The 18,850-nt window shown below is 36.3% G+C and overlaps 1 protein-coding gene and 1 long non-coding RNA gene across 3 annotated transcripts; both read left to right on the top strand.

Annotated features, from left to right (window-relative positions):
* The first annotated feature begins 482 nt into the window (after nt 1–482).
* Nucleotides 483–11,751, top strand: LOC140768391 (beta-galactosidase 3). The gene is made up of 19 exons (XM_073108653.1): nt 483–803; nt 883–978; nt 1,072–1,184; nt 1,264–1,330; nt 1,429–1,521; nt 1,783–1,926; nt 3,166–3,254; nt 4,133–4,238; nt 4,329–4,416; nt 4,487–4,605; nt 5,061–5,222; nt 6,096–6,304; nt 7,422–7,531; nt 8,965–9,074; nt 9,425–9,532; nt 9,796–9,906; nt 10,248–10,459; nt 10,730–11,066; nt 11,335–11,751. Exons 1-19 carry the CDS (start codon nt 585–587, stop codon nt 11,443–11,445), a joined length of 2,604 nt encoding a protein of 867 aa, XP_072964754.1. The 5' UTR covers nt 483–584; the 3' UTR covers nt 11,446–11,751.
* Nucleotides 11,752–13,182: 1,431 nt separating this feature from the next.
* LOC140768392 (uncharacterized) lies at nt 13,183–15,294 on the top strand. Of its 2 annotated transcripts, XR_012105760.1 has the most exons (4): nt 13,183–13,424; nt 14,621–14,803; nt 15,062–15,162; nt 15,257–15,294. It is a non-coding gene; the product is annotated as an uncharacterized lncRNA (long non-coding RNA). The 2 variants fall into 2 exon arrangements; XR_012105759.1 differs by lacking the exon at nt 13,183–13,424 and having other exon boundaries at nt 14,408–14,803.
* The last annotated feature ends 3,556 nt before the right edge of the window (nt 15,295–18,850 follow it).

Genomic DNA, 18,850 nt, shown 5'->3' with positions numbered 1-18,850 from the left:
AGATGACACGTCCGCCATGGCAGAATCCTAGAAGCTTAAATTAATAGAATATTTTGCAAAGCAGACTTGGCAGGGTCCTAGACCCTGAGACCAAACCTCTGTGGTCCCACTAATATCGTGACACGTCCGCCTTATCCCTGAAGGCGGGCCCCGCTTTCCCGTAAAGCGCGTCTCATCCATCTACCATGTGTGCATAAAGTCCAAAAACTTCGTCACGCTGCAGCGTCCAATGCCGTCCGCGCCAAAACTCGCTCAAATCTACCATTCGGTGCGCCTCTGCTGTGCCTCTTCGAACAGCAGATACCGTTGAGACATGACGTGGGCAATTTTGTTTGGCTCTTATCTGCATACCTCAACGTGTCTCATAAATATTGGCCTCTGCTTCCTTTCTTCCGTACAATTACCGCGCGATAAACTCATTGGTTGTTTCTCCAGTAATAAAATGATACTACCCAACAACTTCCCATGTATGTGCACTGCAGTGCACTGCTCCACTCAGACGGAGCTCCATCCATGTCTTCCTCTCTCTCTCTCTCTCTCTCTCTTTCTCTCTAACTCACTCCTCTTATAAACCCCTCACCTCGATGCAAAGCGTAGCAAGACCACAAGCCACAACGCCAATGACTTCAAGTGCCAAGAAGCGCTTCACCTCCTCCCCTCTCCTTCTCCTCTCACTACTCTTCTCTCTCCTCTCCCTCTCTTCCTCCTCCAACGTCACCTACGACCACCGCTCCCTCCTCATCGACGGCCGCCGCAAGCTCCTTATCTCCGCCTCCATCCACTATCCTCGAAGCGTCCCCGCCGTACTCCTTCCTGCATCTTTCTTTATCTCTCCCTTTCTCTCTCCTCTCTCTCTAACTTGTTGATCGGGTTTCCTCTCAGATGTGGCCAGGACTCGTCGCAGCCGCCAAGGAAGGCGGCGTCGATTGCATCGAGACCTACGTCTTCTGGAACGGCCACGAGCTTTCTCCCGGCAATGTGAGTTCAAACTTCCTTGGAATTACTAATCCACTCCCCTGCTTCCATTTCTTGATCTCGATCGGATTCTTTCTTTCTATCTCTTTCTTCTAGTATTACTTCGAGGATCGATTTGATTTGGTTAAGTTTGCGCAAATCGTCCGCGACGCTGGTTTGTATATGATCCTCCGCATCGGGCCGTTTGTCGCCGCCGAGTGGAACTTTGGGTTGGTTTATAGGTTGATATTTTCGTTTTTTTGGTGGAGGGAGCTAGGTTCTGTGAATTTTTTTTTTTTGGTGATGCAGGGGGGTGCCGGTTTGGCTGCATTATGTACCGGGAACCGTGTTCAGAACAAGCAGTGAGCCTTTCAAGGTGTGGGGAATCTAGAAACTTGTCATCTTTGTGGTGTTCGTTGAAAACTTATGACATGGATTTGATAGCCGAGTTGGTTTATTGCTTCTTGATTACAGAGTCATATGAAGAGCTTCACGACTTATGTAGTGCAAATGATGAAGAAAGAGAAGTTCTTCGCACCGCAGGGTGGCCATATCATCTTGGCTCAGGCAAGTGCATTAATCAAGTTCTTTAATTGGAAATTCCACAGTTTGTAGAAGCCTAAGTCCTTGTAGTCCTGTGGTTCTTGAAGACTCTCAATAATCGTGTATGTCGTTTATGACTGTTTACTGATCTCTTATTAGTGACAGAAAACTTTGTCCGGCATTAAATTTTTCAAGATATGCTCTCTTTTTCTTATATATATAACAAAATCATTTTGGACTTCGAATCGTGGCCATTATATCACCAGCTTGTCTGATGCACTGCAGATTGAAAATGAATATGGAGACATTGAAAGAGTCTATGGAGATGGAGGAAAACCGTATGCAATGTGGGCTGCCAGTATGGCTCTGTCCCAAGATACAGGTGTGCCTTGGATTATGTGTCAACAATATGATGCCCCCGATCCTGTGGTAAGTTTTCCAATGTGCTTTAGTTTAGTATGAGACTGGAAGTCGAAATTTGGGAACTTGGCCTTGTTTATGTAGAAGATGGTTGATTTTGGAGAGAGAGCAAGAGGCCAAGAGCTAATGTTAGTTATTTTGAACAAAGATAATATGGACAGCTGCATTTCAACCAATAAATTTAATATATAAACTTTAGGCTCAATTCACAAGCCGAAAGTCCTAAAGATAAAGGATTAAGATATGATAGGAGACAAAATGTGCCAATTATTTCTTGGCTGCCTCATAGTCCATAATTTGACAGTTTAGTTCTACAGACTACACCCTTGGTGGGGAAATTCTTCAAAGTCAATTTCATAAATTATAGTCTGTCTACAACAGTAGTGTCAATGTTCTAATTGAGTATACCCACAGCACTTACTTGTAATGCTATACATATGTAAGAATGTTTAGAAATTTCATGTTGCTACCCAACGACTGCAACCTCTCATTGCATGCTTCCAGGGTGATTCACATTTTCAAAATCAAAGTCAACCGTAAAACTGAAGTTTTATTAATCATCTGTTGCTGATTAACTAGCCTTTAAGATTCAAAATGTAATTTTCTATGGACTTCAAGGTGTTAAAAATATGAAATATGAAATCACATTTCTTAACAACTTAAACTTTTAGAATAATTAGTGAGATAACATGGTAATAGAGCAGTGGTATTGAGTTGGAATCTTACTAGATTTATTACTTAAAATATAAAACCTCTATCTATTTAAGTTAAATTTATTTTCTGTGAATCCCAAAGAATCTCAAGCTCAGGAATAAGGGGAGTGTTAAAATATAAAATATAAAAATTATCATTCTTTAAGTATTTAACCTTTTAGAGAAGTTGGGAGGAGTGTTAGAATATAAAATTAAAAAAAGATTATTCTTTAACGGTTTAAACTTTTAAAGTAGTTAGTGAGTTTAGCACAAGAAATTTTTTTTTTGTGAACGGAGATGTTGAAGGTACAATATTCTCATCAAAAGTCAAACTGCTGAAACTTGAGTGGTTTTATATTGATTTTGCCAAACTTCAGGTTACATCATTTAGCCAAAATCTTTTCCTTTTTCTTTCTTTTGCATTTTTCACTGATGCCCATATTTATATGTTAAGAGATCACCTTTAAACATTGTTCATTGAGTTCTATGGTATTATGCAGAGGTCAGATACAACTTTAGATCTGCTAACTCTTTCTTTTTTTTCCTAAATTCCTAGATTAATACTTGCAATTCATTCTACTGTGATCAATTTGCACCAAATTCTCCAAACAAGCCAAAGATTTGGACAGAGAATTGGCCTGGATGGTAATTATATACATTTCCTTTGCTAACTCAAATTTCCAGATTAAGTCCTTGCTTAGTTATTTTTATTATGATAACATAGGATATCTTAACTAATGCTTATTGTGCCTATGCTTCATGAGCTGATAATCTAATATCTTACTTCATAACTGAGGTAGAATTTCAATTAATAAGTTGGTAAAGTACCTTAGCTCTGTAATAAGAATCCTTTCAAGGTTTTGAATTTGACAGATTTCCTCAGAAGAAAATTTAATTTAATATCAGAACTTTAAATTTGGCTGACTACTTCAAGAATATTCATAAAAAAGTATGTAGGCTTTTACAAGTTTTATGTGTTTGATTGCCATCTCTCTGTACTTTCTTTCTTTTGTGCACCATAAACAATTCACTAACTTTCCTTTCATGTGTCTGGGAAGATAAATCTTTTTGTGCCTCTTCTTTTTCTGTCAACCTGCACTCCGCTTTTCACCCCTAATTCTCTGCAGTTCCAACTGCTCTCTTTCTCTTAAAGCACTTCAATAACTAACTTGAACTTGATTGTAAATCCTGAAGAGTTAAGAGTGCTCTGTCCTGTAATTTTTCTAACTGTTGCTTCTCTTTCTATTTTTTATTTTTCTGTTCTATATCTTTAATTCCATAATTTCTAGAAAATTTGAGGGTTTTAGGTGACTCCATATCTGACCTAGTTCTGTGAATCCAATTTCAATTATAGCCAGCATGACTCTGTAACTTCTGGTACTATAGTGACAGAGGCAACCAAAGTGTGAATGTGTCACCATGGAAAGCTTAAACTTTTTATGTCAGATTTACGTATATTAATTTTAAGGTCCTATTTTCTTCATAATCCTTGCTATGTTTTGATTCTTTAATCTTGCTACCAGGTTTCAAACTTTTGGGGCTACAAATCCACATCGACCACCTGAAGATATTGCATTTTCTGTTGCTCGGTTTTTCCAGAAAGGCGGCAGTGTTCAGAATTATTATATGGTATACTTTTTTGACTACCGATAAAATTTTGGTGTATAGAGGTGCCCCTTGGTATAAAAATCTTATCTTTAATAAATATCCTTTTGTAAGTATCATGGTGGAACAAACTTTGGTCGCACTTCTGGGGGACCCTTTATTACAACAAGCTATGATTATGATGCACCAATTGATGAATATGGTAGTACTCTCTTTCTCCTTTTCTGGATGTTATTTTTTCTATCCTTAGTAAATTAATAATTTGATTTCAGGCATGGTCAGGCTTCCAAAATGGGCACACCTGAAAGAGCTTCATAAATCTATTAAATTATGCGAGCAAGCATTATTGTATGGCGAGTCAAAACAACTTTCATTTGGTCCTCTTCAAGAGGTGAACTAGTTTTCTACACTTAATATCAACTCCTCAGCAAGTCTACAAGAAACCACATGTAACATATCTTCTTTTTTCATATAGATATTTCTGATTTTAATCTTGTTCTATGTTATGTCTTCATTTTATGTAGAACCACTAACTTATGTACTTATGATGATTTAAAAGATATTTGTATTTTTGTCGACCTTCCAGTTTTGGTGATTGCAATTTATGGACACAATAGGAACTCAACAACAAATAGAGCATTTCAGTATTCCTCTTCTGTGCTCATTCATCTTACTGCCTCCATTGTGCTCCCTTGAGTCCATTAGAGATTTAACATTTATATCTTAGTCTACATTCTGTTGTACCTCTCTTTATAGATTATTTTATGTCCTTTATTTTTTATGCATATTATTCTCTGCGGATCAAGCTCTTCTCATGCTGTTTTCATTTGTTATTTGCTTGTGCAGGCCAATGTTTATACAGATTCCTCAGGGTGTGCCGCATTCCTTGCTAACATGGATGAAAAAGAGGACAAATTGATCGTTTTCCAGAACAAATCATATAATCTTCCTGCCTGGTCAGTTAGTATCTTGCCAGATTGCAAGAACGTGGTATTCAATACTGCAAAGGTGTCTCTACTGCTCTTGTTTTCCTTTTCATCTGTAGCACTGTCAATACTTTATATGCATTACTTTCTGAGGCTATTAGTTATCCCAAGATGGGAGAATAGTTGCAGTCTCTACATTTTTGTTGTTTTGCCTTTTTAAATCAAATTGAACCTTCAAGTGATTAGCATCTTGATTAGTATGTTGCACAAGAATATGTCTCTTAAAGTAAGACATGTTAAATAACCAGTTGACCTAATGGTGGTTTTAACTTTTTTATGTAAACTTCTGTCAGCTTTCATCAGTCATCCCTTCATACCAGTGTCAACATATCCCCTCAATTTTGGGTTTGAGATATTTTCATAGGCTGAAGAACTATTTGTAAAAATTGGACTTGACTAAAATGGGCGGAGGGGTTTTTTATTTAATTGACAAGGTAGGTGTGGTGGAAATTAAACTCAAGATCTCCTTGCTCTAGTACTATGTTAGATAGCCGTATGTTAGATAGCCGATTGACCTAAAAAGCTTAAGCTATTAGAAAAACAACAGTTTTTTTATCTTTTATATTTTAACAAAAAAAGTTAAGGTGTTCTGGGGTCATGATAAACTTGCAATCATTGATCTAATCAGCTGTCAGACCATTCAGTTTGCTTGCTCATGGACAAGAAAGTCCTCGATAGATATAAGCTTAGTTATTACTCATTAGCTTATCATAAAATCTGCATGTGTACATAGATAATATGCTTTTCATTTACAGATTTGTAGACGGCACAGCCTGAAGAAAAATAGTGTCTCATAAGTCATAACAACTAGCAGGCTAGCAGCTGACGCAATTAGATATGATAAGAATTATTTTGCTATATTAATCATGTTTTTATGTGGAACCACTCTCTATAGGTCCAATCACAAACTTCTGCAATTGAGATGGTACCAGAAAATTTGCAGACAGCAGTAGGTGTTCAACAGAAAGGCTCTTCATCTCTTCTGTGGAGCATCTTCGTGGAGAAGGCTGGTATTTGGGGTGAACCTGACTTTGTGAAAGATGGATTTGTAGATCATATTAATACCACCAAAGACTCCAGTGACTATCTTTGGTACACAACAAGGTCAGTCTAGCTCTGGGAAGTGTATCTATCCTTCAATTTGTCAAGTTTGTCGTAGTGATTATCATATTAGTCTAATTTCTGAGTAAACCATGGAAGTATATTTCAAGGATAATGTTACCGGGGAAATATTAGTATTATAACAACGATTTGTTACACATCTAAATTGACGGACATAATGTTTATGCAAAGGCGAAGCTATTCAAATCAACAATCACAGGATAGAGATAGACGAGAATAATATGGTGCAAGCAAACCAAATATAAGCAACACAAACAAGAATATTTACGTGGTTCGGCTTATAGCCTACATCCACGGGCTGAGACAACTAAACGGTCTACTATAATAAAACATAGTACATGTGGAGATAAATCACTCAAACCTCGATTCAAAATCAACAATAGGCTCACTCTAACATAAAAGATAGCATCCAAATAGGAAGAATAAACTATCCTTGAGCAAGATGATCCCCTCACAATATTTAGACAAGAAGTAACAAGATTTGGTAGAGAAGATACCAAATGAAGAGATAAATCCAATCCAAGAGCCCTTTCTTGGGACCTATTCAGCAACCTTTCACCTTTGTCTTCTCTATTTCGTGATGTTGTAATGTTTCTAAACCCTAGAAAGATTTGAAGGGTATAAATATCTTTGCAAATAAGCCTTCAAGTCATAGCAGATTCATCACGGCATTTAAATGCCCTCAGGGTCGTTCAAACCTCACGGCAACTATCTGGTTCCTCTGGAATTGTTTGAACTCGTTTGTGCACCGAAACACGGACAATTCTGTGCTTCCATGCAAACGATCGAATGGCCGTTTGAATGGCCTTGCTGGTCAGTTCAGTCTAAATAATCTAATCCTCATGATAATTTAGACTATTTAGTATACCGGCAAGCGAAAAGAAGATCTAAATAGATGCATTTTATATACATATATTCTTGTACATCCATTAAGTTTTGAGACTTGCATATTCTCATAGCTTTCTTTGCTATAAATAGAAACTATGTAATCCTGAGAGGCTGTTTACAAGAGCATACTATTCAGGTGCAAAAATACAGTGATTTTACAATTACACTGAGAGACTAATAGTTGGCTTTGAATTATTTTTACAAACCCCAGTTTGCGTGTTGATGAAAGTGAAAAATTCTTGAGTGATGGAACCCATCCAATTCTCAAGGTTGAATCAAAAGGCCACGCTGTCCATGTTTTCTTAAATCAGAGACTTCAAGGTTAGTTCTTTACTCTTCCTTTATGTGTACCTAAATGAAATACTGGCGCGAACTACGTGTGGTTTCTACTTTGTGAATCTTGTTTGTTTTCTGTCACAAAATCTTAAAATTCTAATTAGTCTGATTTTGCATAAAGGACATACTAAATGGAGTGCCAGAGTTCTCTCTGTTGTAAATAGAATTCAACATCATCCTTTCATAATGTTTTTTCATTGTGTCATTTGTGTAGGTGCCACGACTTCTCCTTTTATGCGTAAAGGAGTAGATCATCAGCTCTTGCCCTTACAATTATTAACTCATTAATTACTCTAAAATGTTAAGCCGTTAGAGAACAACATTTTTTTTGTGTTTTGTGTTATAACACTTGAATAAAAAGAGGGATGAGAATGATGGCACTAGAGTTGGTGGTTCCTTCGTGATTGTTAGCTATGATTTTGGTGATATCCTAGAGAAAGATCTTGATGTGCATGTGAATGGTGATAATTGCTTCCTCTTATGAAGAGAATGGTGTGCAGAAGTTGCTTACTTTTGAACTTGAGATATTTTGATATATCCAGGAAGTTGATTTAACTTAAATAAGTGGAGATTTGATATTTTTAAATGATAGATAGATTTGACAGTCTTTGAACTCGGGATCTCTGTTATCATATCATATTAACTCACTAATTACTTTAAAAACTTAAACTGGTTGAGAGCAATGGTTTTTATATTTTTATACTCAAACACTAGTAATTGCCTAATTGTGAAATGTTATTTTACCTTGAAATTGATACTTAGAGGATTCTACTTAGTGAATCTAACTGGAATCACATCAACACTTGGCAACCAAGTCCATACAACTTATTTCAGTTTATAACCTATATATGAATATGGCATAAGCTAGAGGGCCTCATTACTTCTCAAGCATTTGTATCTTAGCTTCATGCAATGGTTTCATCCAAGATAATGGAGACTGATTACTGTACTGCATGGGCTTTTCGATTTTATAGCACAACTAGCTTTAAAATGTCATTTGGTGATTGCCTTTCCCTAGCATAAGTTGAGCATGCCAAATGTGCCAGCATTGCATAAGAACCCAATAAGGACTTTGATTAATTAAGTTTTCCTTCATTCCTGTAAAACTCCCATCTCTCACTGATATTGTTTTAGGATTATGAAATTCGCATCCTGAACCTTATGTTATAAATTAAGATGAATTTAAAAGATCTGGAACATATTCTTGTTTATGCATATGTTAAAATAAAGATTAAACATGCCGGAGTCATCATAACACTGCATAGGACTAATGCTTATTTGTTCCAGTTATCCTTTCTTTTATATGTGCTCGCAAGATACAGAATTACCTTTACTAGAAGTACTATATGTTATGTTACTAATATTTTTGTATGTGAATCCTTGTGATTATGCTGCTTGTCCTAAAACTTTCATTTTAGCCAGTGCATCCGGAAGTGGCTCCAATTCTACTTTCACGCTTGAAACTCCAATTCCCTTGGGGCCAGGAAAGAATGAACTTGCTTTTCTAAGCATGACGGTTGGCTTGCAAGTAAGTAGTTATGCATTATAAAGCAGTTATTAATCAGATATTGAAGTTTCTAGCCATATTTGTTTATATGAATAAGAACTAGATACCGGTCTATGTTCATTGCTTTTAAGACAAATAAGATTTCATATCCCATTCCAGCAATTTAGAAACGAAAAGAAATATTAGGATTCATAATTACAATTTATTACTATTGAGCTAATATTCTATTGTTTTGGTACATTTAATTGGATTCATTATATTTGCCTTTAACTAATTCTATGACAGTAATTGTTAGCGGTAATTTTGTCCTCATGCTAGGAAGACTGTTATTGTTTAATGAGGATTTTCATGTTCCCCTTTTGTTTCTGAAGAATGCAGGACCATTTTATGAATGGGTAGGAGCAGGATTAACAAGTGTCAAGATCTCTGGATTGAAAAATGGGACCATGGACTTGTCTTCAAATAAATGGGTTTACAAGGTATGGTAGATTGAAGTATGAGTTTTCTTTCCTGACATGAGTTTGTCTATAAAATATGATGGTACCTTGCTTGATGGATCCGTTAACTTCTTCTATAGCTCTTTTGGTCTTTTGAGTTTTGGCATTATGATGGAAGTTTAAGCTAGTTCTTTTAACTTCTAGATTGAGACTTATTCTTCTTTGCAGAGCTTTGGCAATGAAAATCAAAGCAAGCATATTATATTGTTATTTAACCTGTGTTAATTTAATGCATGTCATGATAGATTGGATTGCAAGGGGAACATCATAGTATATTCAAGTCAGATGGGCAAAATGATGTAAAGTGGACACCAAAATCTGAGCCGCCAAAGAATCAACCTCTGACCTGGTACAAGGTGATATTCTCATGGGAGATTAGTTTGGTTCTCTAAATAAGTTTGAATTAGTAACCACCTTAGATCACCAATTGTCATATGAAAGGAATGGTTCAAGGTGAAGATCAGAAAGGGAACTTCCCCGTGCCTGTCCAAATGTATTGGTTTGGCAGGCCTCTTTCTTCTACTTGCAGTAGTTTGTGATTTTGTTCAATCTTTCACTTTGTCACAGTTGTATGTGAATTCTGTCTTTCTGACATCTAATAAAAAATGATGTGGATTGGGATATTCTTTCTTTGGGAAGCCCTCTCATCTCTAAAGGTGAAATTTTTATTGATTGCAAGTATCGGGGTATTTTGCAGGTAATTGTAGATCCTCCAAAAGGAATTGATCCAGTTGGGCTTGACATGCAATCAATGGGTAAAGGCCAGGCTTGGCTGAATGGAAATGCCATCGGAAGATATTGGCCCATAACTAGTTCCTTATATGATAAATGTACCTCGAGTTGTAATTACAAGGGAAAGTTCTTCCCAGACAAATGCAGGACAGGATGTGGAGAACCAACTCAGAGATGGTAACTAAGTAACCTTACTTGACAATCACGGTGTTGATAATATTTTATCATAACAATCTGCTCAAAATTGGGCAGGAAGTTTCAATCCCCCTTTCAATTCTTCATTACATATCAATCATGCTTTTATTTCTTCAAATTTTTTTATTCTTTCCATTGAACTATTTCATTGCATAATAGTCATTCTGAATTATAACCGGTGTATTTAGCTATGCATGACTTCAAATAATTGACTAATGGATTATAGTTTCATATGTTCTCTTTGTGGACTAGGTACCATGTCCCAAGATCTTGGTTTCAACCGTCAGGAAACACTCTTGTTATTTTTGAAGAAAAAGGTGGAGATCCTACAAAGATAACGTTTTCAAGAAGACGTGTGACAAATGTCTGTGGCTTTGTATCAGAGAACTATCCTTCCAAGGACTTAGAGTTCTGGGATAAGGACATCACAAATACGGATGGAGATGCAGCAGAACTGCACTTGATGTGCCCAGAGGGCAGTATTATATCTTCCATTCAATTTGCAAGCTTTGGCAACCCTAATGGAACATGTAGATCCTACCGCCGAGGAAGCTGCCATCATCCCAACTCTATTTCTGTAGTTGAGAAGGTAATGGTTATATCTATGCTGAATATTCTTGAAAACAAACTGTAACGTGCCTTAATCCCAAACTATCATCTTAAAAGTGAATTTAACTATGTCCAGGAATTATTTTCCACTAAAGTAACACTCCAAGTGATTAAAAACTTCAACCCAAAACATGGTGATATTACATGCCTTCACCAATAGCTTCCTTACCAAAAGAACTGTTTACAAAGTAAACTTTAGTATTTCTGGAATATTCTCTCATAAAAAATGTTTGCTTTCTGTACGGCAGGCCTGTCTGCATGTAAGTAGCTGTGCTGTTTCACTATCCAAAGAGAACTTTGAAAGAGATTTATGCCCTGGCATGACTAAATCACTTGCTATTGAAGCAGTCTGCGGTTAGTTGCTTGATGGAGTTTGCCAAGTCTCTCAGTTCTATAATTCAAACCATCACTTGCCGTCTTTTTCATAATAATTTTTGTTAGGCGCATCAAATAGTCTATAGAGGCAAGGAGCTCATCACTAAATTTAATCTTCATAGGCACACAGTTGCGTAGCAAACTGGTAGTGACACGTCAAATTTTTTTTATTTTATTGATGTACTATCTTGTAGTAATTTTCAATTATCTGGATATTTCTCGTCCTTTTTCAGTAAACCAGATTCAGACGCAATCTTCTAATTCTATTTTATCTTTATGTTTCTACTCTATATGAAGCTTTTCCCTATCTATTCCTTGCACAACTTATTGTCTCCTACTGTATTGAATGGAGGTGAATAAATAGACAGACGATTTATCATTGAAGACCATGGGGACGTTCTTCTGAACCTCCCAGAATTTGTTTTAAGATGTAGGAACATGTACTCTGGGATTTCTTCTGCACCTCTCAGGAGGGCTTAGCTAATGGATGGTTCTGGGTTGGAATCACATCGTAGTGACAAAGAGGCAAGAACTGATACCCGTGAGGCCGTGACAGCTCCATTCTTCTTTGCTGTTATCCTTCAAGGCTTTGCTAGTGACTAAGTACTTCTCAACCACTCACCTACCGCTTCTCATTGATGTGATGCGGAGGTCAATGTAGTTACTACCACTACCAATTTTATTCATCTACATAATGTAATTTATAAGAATTTGGAATAATTTCAAGTTCTTATATATTGGAAATGTATTCTTGATCACCAATAAGCTTCTTTGGAGAATACGGAGTAGCTTATTGGTCTATAATGGCGGGTTACAATTAACAAGCCAGGAGCCACCCATCACCCATGTCTTGCCCTCTTCCAAGGAGTTTGTTCCAAGGAAAGTGTTGGAACCTTGGGTAACTCTGTAATTGATCGCTTTGTCATCCTCTATATACATATTTGAAGACTTTTGAAGTCTATGCATCAAAGAGGCTATATCGAATGGAGCTGGGCATTTTGGAGTTGGAGGATTGGAGGCATGGTACCTACTTGGTGGCCTTGGTTTTGAGCTTCTTGGTATACTAAAATAGTTCTATGCACCCTATTGGGGAGTAAAGAAGGTGCCTGGTCCTCCCACTGCTCCACTCGTAGGGGCATTTATTATGGACCAGATGTACTCAGTACCATGGCCAAGACTTACGATCCAATCTTCAGGTATATCAATACCACATTCCCTTATAACCTCTATAGATTGGTAACATTTGTCATATTACAAGTAACATTATACTTTAGGACTAAATATGTTTCTCATTTTTGTGATAAGATCGAATTGCTAATTTATTTGTCCTATAATGCCCTATTATATTTAATACGTCCATTACCTGATTCATATGTTTATCCATCTCGATCCGCTATAGTTCATATATCTGTTTGTTATCTCTACTTCTATTTTGTTTCCGGGAAGGAGTGGATGGGAATACTAATTTTTACCTGTATGAAATGATCAAATTTTTTTTTCTTCTATAATGCATGTAATTAATTTATGTTCCAATTTATTCGAGCTAAGCTCTACTTATTTGCCGCCACAAGCTGTTTCCTTTCAGGTTCCACATGGGAGGGCAGCCAATGGTAATTGTTGCAGACCCAGGACGATGCAAAGAGTCGCAGTTAAAAAGTTTTGAGGCCATGACCAATAGAAGCCTGCACCAAAAGGGCTTCTTCCTTGCATGCACGGTACTAAACAAAATATACACATTAATACTACCTGACAAACAAAGCAAACTCGGAGCTTGTTAGAATATATATAAAACATAGAAACCATCGTGTTTTCTGACAACTCGAGCTCTATTTTTTTTGGCGTTAATGGACAAGGTTGCATGTTTGTTTTGTTTACTCTTACTCTCTCATCACTTCTCTACTTGGTCTCCAAACATCCAGAAGTGGAGAAGAAGCTGCACCACAAGTTCCCCTATCTTGATCAGGCAAGCCCCACCTCAATCTACTAGCTAGGTTCATCTAGTTCTCATCTGAGTTCATCTTATGGCATGCATCGTTTAAAAGTATGAAAAGAACATTAATATATAATATATATATCCTTCGTCCCCTTCGGCATTGCTCTTCACTTTTAAGCATGCATGTTGTCAAGTTTCGGACCATCGTGAGATGGCACTCTACCTAACTAGGCCATGCATTTCTTTTTAACGATTGGTTGAGTTTGGAAGTCTTCTTTGTTTTGTGTTGGTTTATATTCTAATTTCATTGCATTGTGAAACGCACTAAGGTACTGTACATGAAGTGTTAGATGAGAAACCATTATAAATAAATAAATAAATAAAATCTTGGATATTTTCTCTTTTAATGTCTTTCTTTCCATCAATGATTAAGAGCATGTATTTTAACAGTTATTTAAGTAAATGTCAAGATCCTAACTTGCCACTTATAAACGATATGTTGATATTGCACTCTTCTTTTTCAGCACATTTTAAAAAATGGCCTCCTAATGAATTTGTGTTAGGGGGGGGTATTATGGTAATTTTCCCTATTGAGAATAAATTTATCATAATATATATAATATTTCAGATAAAATTAGAACCGTTGAATATGCGTGCATTAATTCACTGTTCTCACTTGCACATCATTTGGGTGGTGAGCCGACCGAATCATAAGCTTGAAATTTAGAATAGTTTTATATCATTGTCATAATTTAGTGGAACGGCCCAGATTGGTCGGCGTAAATGCATATCGGCGTTCGTTACTGAGTCCGTTCTCTTTCAAACCCCCCCTCTCTCTCTCTCTCTCTCTCTCTCTCTCTCACTCGACAAACGAATCAATTGCCGAAGGAGACATCAAATCTTCCGATCCCGTACAACTTTCTTGACGACATCTCAACAACAATTTGGATTCTTCCTGCTATTTCCTGGTCTGTTCTTCGTCAATACTTCCCAATCTCAATGTCAGGGTAAAATAATTTTAACAATAAAATTACCCAATTGCATCTCTCCCTAATACAACTAGAGAATCGAGTGTACTTTCTCAACAAAAAAAAAAGAATAATTCTCAGGCTTATTTCTTCTCTGTGATCCGATTCTTATGAGAAATTTTGATTTTGTTTTTATGTTTTGGCTTGGATGGTGTTCAATCTGCAATATTTGAGCCTGTCTTTTACGTTATATTGCAGAAGCTAAGTGACAACTTTCAGTTGGTTCGATGGGAAACGTTGTTAGTTCATTGGTATCAGGCTTCATTAAAGTTCTTGGTGACTTGTTTGGAGCACCACTAGACTTTCTTTCTGGCAAATCTTGCAGGTATTGCAGAGGCACTGCATTATATGACTCGTTTTAAAAGTCGGGGAGTTTTAAAGGTGTCTCCTCCTTTTTGCTACTCATTTCTTCATAGTTAGATAGTGTGTTCAAAATCTCTTGCAAAATTAAAATTTGGTAAGAAATGCATGATCGATACATGCTTCCTTTAGTTACAAGCCACTCCATATACATCTAATTGCTGTGCCAGATTTGTGTCTTATAATTGCAGTTGAATTATTTGTTACGATAGATTCTGGATTTGACCACAAATTTCGACAAATTCCTCAGTCGTATTATTCTTTTGCATTTATCCCCAGTTCAGCTTGTGGTTCAACATGGGATCTAATTTGCTATATAGAGAATTTTTGTGTCGCGAATCTTTTGAAGATGGTTGCTGTATTGGCTCTCTTATATATCGGTAAGTTTGTATGTAATGTGCTCAGAGCTCCCAGACTTGATATCTGCTTTATTTGGGCTCATTTCTTTTTCTTTTCCTTTCCTACAACATGCAGTGCTATTATTCTTCTACCTTCTGTACAAAATTGGTATTTGTGATTGTATCGGTAGAGGTATGTGCAGAATGCTATGGGCATGTTTGACATCATGTTTCTCTGCCTGTGAGTATGGCTGCATGTTTGTCTGGTTTAAACTGAGGAATGTGAAAAGGGCGAGAGAAGATCGAATAAGAGATATCGAAGACTACTATTTAAGTTCAAGCGAAGATGATTTGGAAGAGAGTATATCATATGAGCACATTCCAAGATCAGTAAAATGCAGGAGATCTCTTTCTCAAAGATCAAGGGATCGGAGGAAGATTTACATGGAGAGTTCTCTAAGGCCTCGGAGTCGTAGAATTAGAGTTGGGATTAGTAGGCATGCAATTTACATGAATGAGACAGACCCAAGAAGGCATCATAAACATGCACTCCATAACATTAAGGTGACTCACACATCAAGGTTTGTCCAGAAATCTAATGTGAAGCGGATTAATTATAGAAGGTAGTTAGGATGAAGTTTGCTTTATAATATGAGAGTGTCAATTTTGAAGGTCAGATTGAAGGATGCCAACTTCGCCTGTAACTTTATATATGTAAATCTTGGCTGCGCAATGATTATACATCGCAGAACCATTTATGATCGTAAGTGTGAAGTCCATTGATTTCTGATGTAAAAATATATTGTCTCTTCATCAAGATGGTTCTGTTGACGATTGCAGCTAATATTTTTGCTGCTGATATATAAGATAGTCCAGAACTAGTTCTATTTTCTGAAGGGAACCATTACTGATGCACATTTCATTTTATTCTTTCTAGTAGTAGAGCCTTTTCTATTTCATATGCAGCATCTTCAATCTTGCTTGAACTAAAATTGATTGCTGAGCAGTCCACTTCATCGCGTACTGTGTTTTTTCTGTTCATGTTGATCAGTTTCAATCTCTCACTCCTTTTTTTTCTGGTGGTTGCATTTCATAATGATACGGAACAAGGAGACAAAGTAGCTTTCAAGCAACTAAAGCATTTCTCCTAACTCTTAAACAATATCTAGGATTTCTGACCTTAGGTTTACCAGCTGTCCCATTAGCTTGTTCCTTCTGATATGTTTATGGCTTCATTATTATTTGGACCACAACTTTATTTTATTTTTTAATGTGTCTCAACTGATTCTTTGGGGAGGATTAGATAGCTCCCTAATCTGATACCAGAAAATCTCTAAAAAAACTAAGTCAGTAGAACCACTGAAACTTGAACTGAAATTAGACAAGACTATTAGAACTCTGGTTTGCTGTTTTCGCCTATCCAATCACTTTGCGATTTCTTAGACTATATAAGTTTGCTCATTTAAGTTGGTATGAAATAATGGTGTGAGTTGCTCACAAGAAAATACAATCATTTCTTCCAAGAAATAGCATGCTATCTGTTAGGTTTGGGTCCTAAGAAATGTCATGTTATGTGTTTACAAACATTAGGACTTGTGTTCTTTTGCCTCCCATTAATTATATTGATTAGTTGGGGAAACATATAAGAAAACTAATAATGGATCATCTCTCACTGGAGATACAACCTCTCAAACTTGTTTGTTGAACATTCAAAAATCTTTTATCATTACTGCTGCTGAGTTGATTATCGAGCTATAATGATTTTTATTAGATTGACATTGATGTCTTTTTCTTCCTTCGCCTGCCTGCCGACATTGTCGAGAAAAATCATAATAGAGTTCAGAATCCCTAATAGTAATGTGAAATGAGACTGAAAAATCTCAACAAATCTATGGTCTACAATTGCTTTTGATCTTTTTAGTCAGCCAACCCAGCTAGATTTGCTCAATGCCGTCAGAATTGTACTAAATCATTGTCATCAGCCTTGGAATTTTCTTAATATTGTAACAGATTAGATGCAAGTCCATGGCCCTAATTCCAAATTCAATAATGTTTGCAATGTAGAAGACAAGAACAAATCTATCAAGACTTGAACTAAAAGCTTTGAAAGAATTAGCTGTTGATCCTAATCCCCTATTAATGGCTGTCTAATGACTTCCCATGCTTTTGTTTGTTGCATGTACTACGTTGTCAGCAGCCGTACCAATAACATTGCACACTGATGACATCTGCAACAGTGCAACATTGAATTGGTGCATGTGTAGTAATTCCTACTGCTAAGATTTCCCTCCTTGTTCTTCTTCTTCTTCTTCTTTTTACTGATGAGAAGTCAGTATGCTAAATGGATTGGATCTTCTTCAGAGTACAAGGTTTAAATGAGTTTCTATCATCTACCTAACCATTATGATTGCACTTCATACAGTTACATACATTCGATGACTTTGATTACACTTAAAAGTAAATATAAAGAAGTCGGTATGATTGCAACGTATATGATCAAAGCCGTCAAGGGGGGAGACAGCCCTATCCACTATAATATAAATGTGAATTTTGCTAGGTACTCCCTAGCTCACTTGCTGTAATAAGAAATTAACCCCAAGGCATGGGCTTAGTACCACACAATTAATAACAATATCCAACACCACTCAGGATGGTAGCACTCTCACTATTTATGTGGGAAGAGTTATAGTACAGTAGATGTCTTATTTTGTTTATCAAACTTATATTAATCGTGCTATTTTTGGGTTTCTGGGGGGTGGGGGATGCCTTTGTTCCAAGAGATAAGTATGAAGTATCCAAGGTTTTCTGATGTGTCAACAACTTCAAGTGTTTGTCTATTTTAAATCCTTAAAATTTAATATAAAACTACATGTATTCTACTAACCATGATTACAATATCTAAATATAAGTGGCTTTTTATTTAATAATTTACTTCTACATTTTAAACTTTCATATAAATTGTTGATCCGAAAAGCTACTTATATTTAGAAAGCGCGATCTTAATACACATCTAATTTAGTATTTAAAATTAAAAATATATTAGATGTGTTAAAAATAAAATAAAAAATTGAGAATGATTAGTTTGGTTAAATTAAAAATTAAAAAATAAAATTAAAAAAGCTCTCACAAATTTCATCTCATTTTCCTGTCACAACTTGTCGGCTAAAAGCGACCCCCCAACTGTATGCATTATGTACTACTACTCTACTAAACCTTCTCTTTCACGTGACCTCATGTTTCCTTTTAGCAGAACCTTCTCACCTCCCTAACCTAATCATCTCCCCATAATTCATATACTTATTTATATTTATATATACATATAGAGAGAGAGAGAGAGAGATAGAGAGAGAGGTGGGCTGCCAACAAGATAAGATTGAGATTAAAAATATAATAAAACTATAGAGAAAGACTAAGGATAGTACTCACAAATGATTAAGGAAGGAGCTCATAGGATTTGATTCTTTCTATGAATGCATGGGTTGATATTTAATGCATGTGTTCATTTAATCTATACGTTAAGAAAATTATACCTGATATCTTGGGGTTTGGAATAAGATCTGAAATGTTTTGGGAAGCTAAACTTAGCTTATGAGTGTTAATAATATGTTAACCAAGTGGAGGATGATGTGGTTGGTAAAGTCGTATAAATGCTTTAATTGACTGGCTTCACTTAATAGTAACATGGACCCTCCTCCAGGTAATGTACGATTTAACAGTAGCAATTGGTGTT

The sequence above is a fragment of the Typha angustifolia genome, chromosome 10, assembly GCF_048772165.1.
Source record: "Typha angustifolia cultivar Huaian chromosome 10, ASM4877216v1, whole genome shotgun sequence".
NCBI classification, from domain to species: domain Eukaryota; kingdom Viridiplantae; phylum Streptophyta; class Magnoliopsida; order Poales; family Typhaceae; genus Typha; species Typha angustifolia.
Note: the sequence above shows the minus strand (reverse complement) of the source record. Positions and strands in the feature narration are given on the sequence as shown.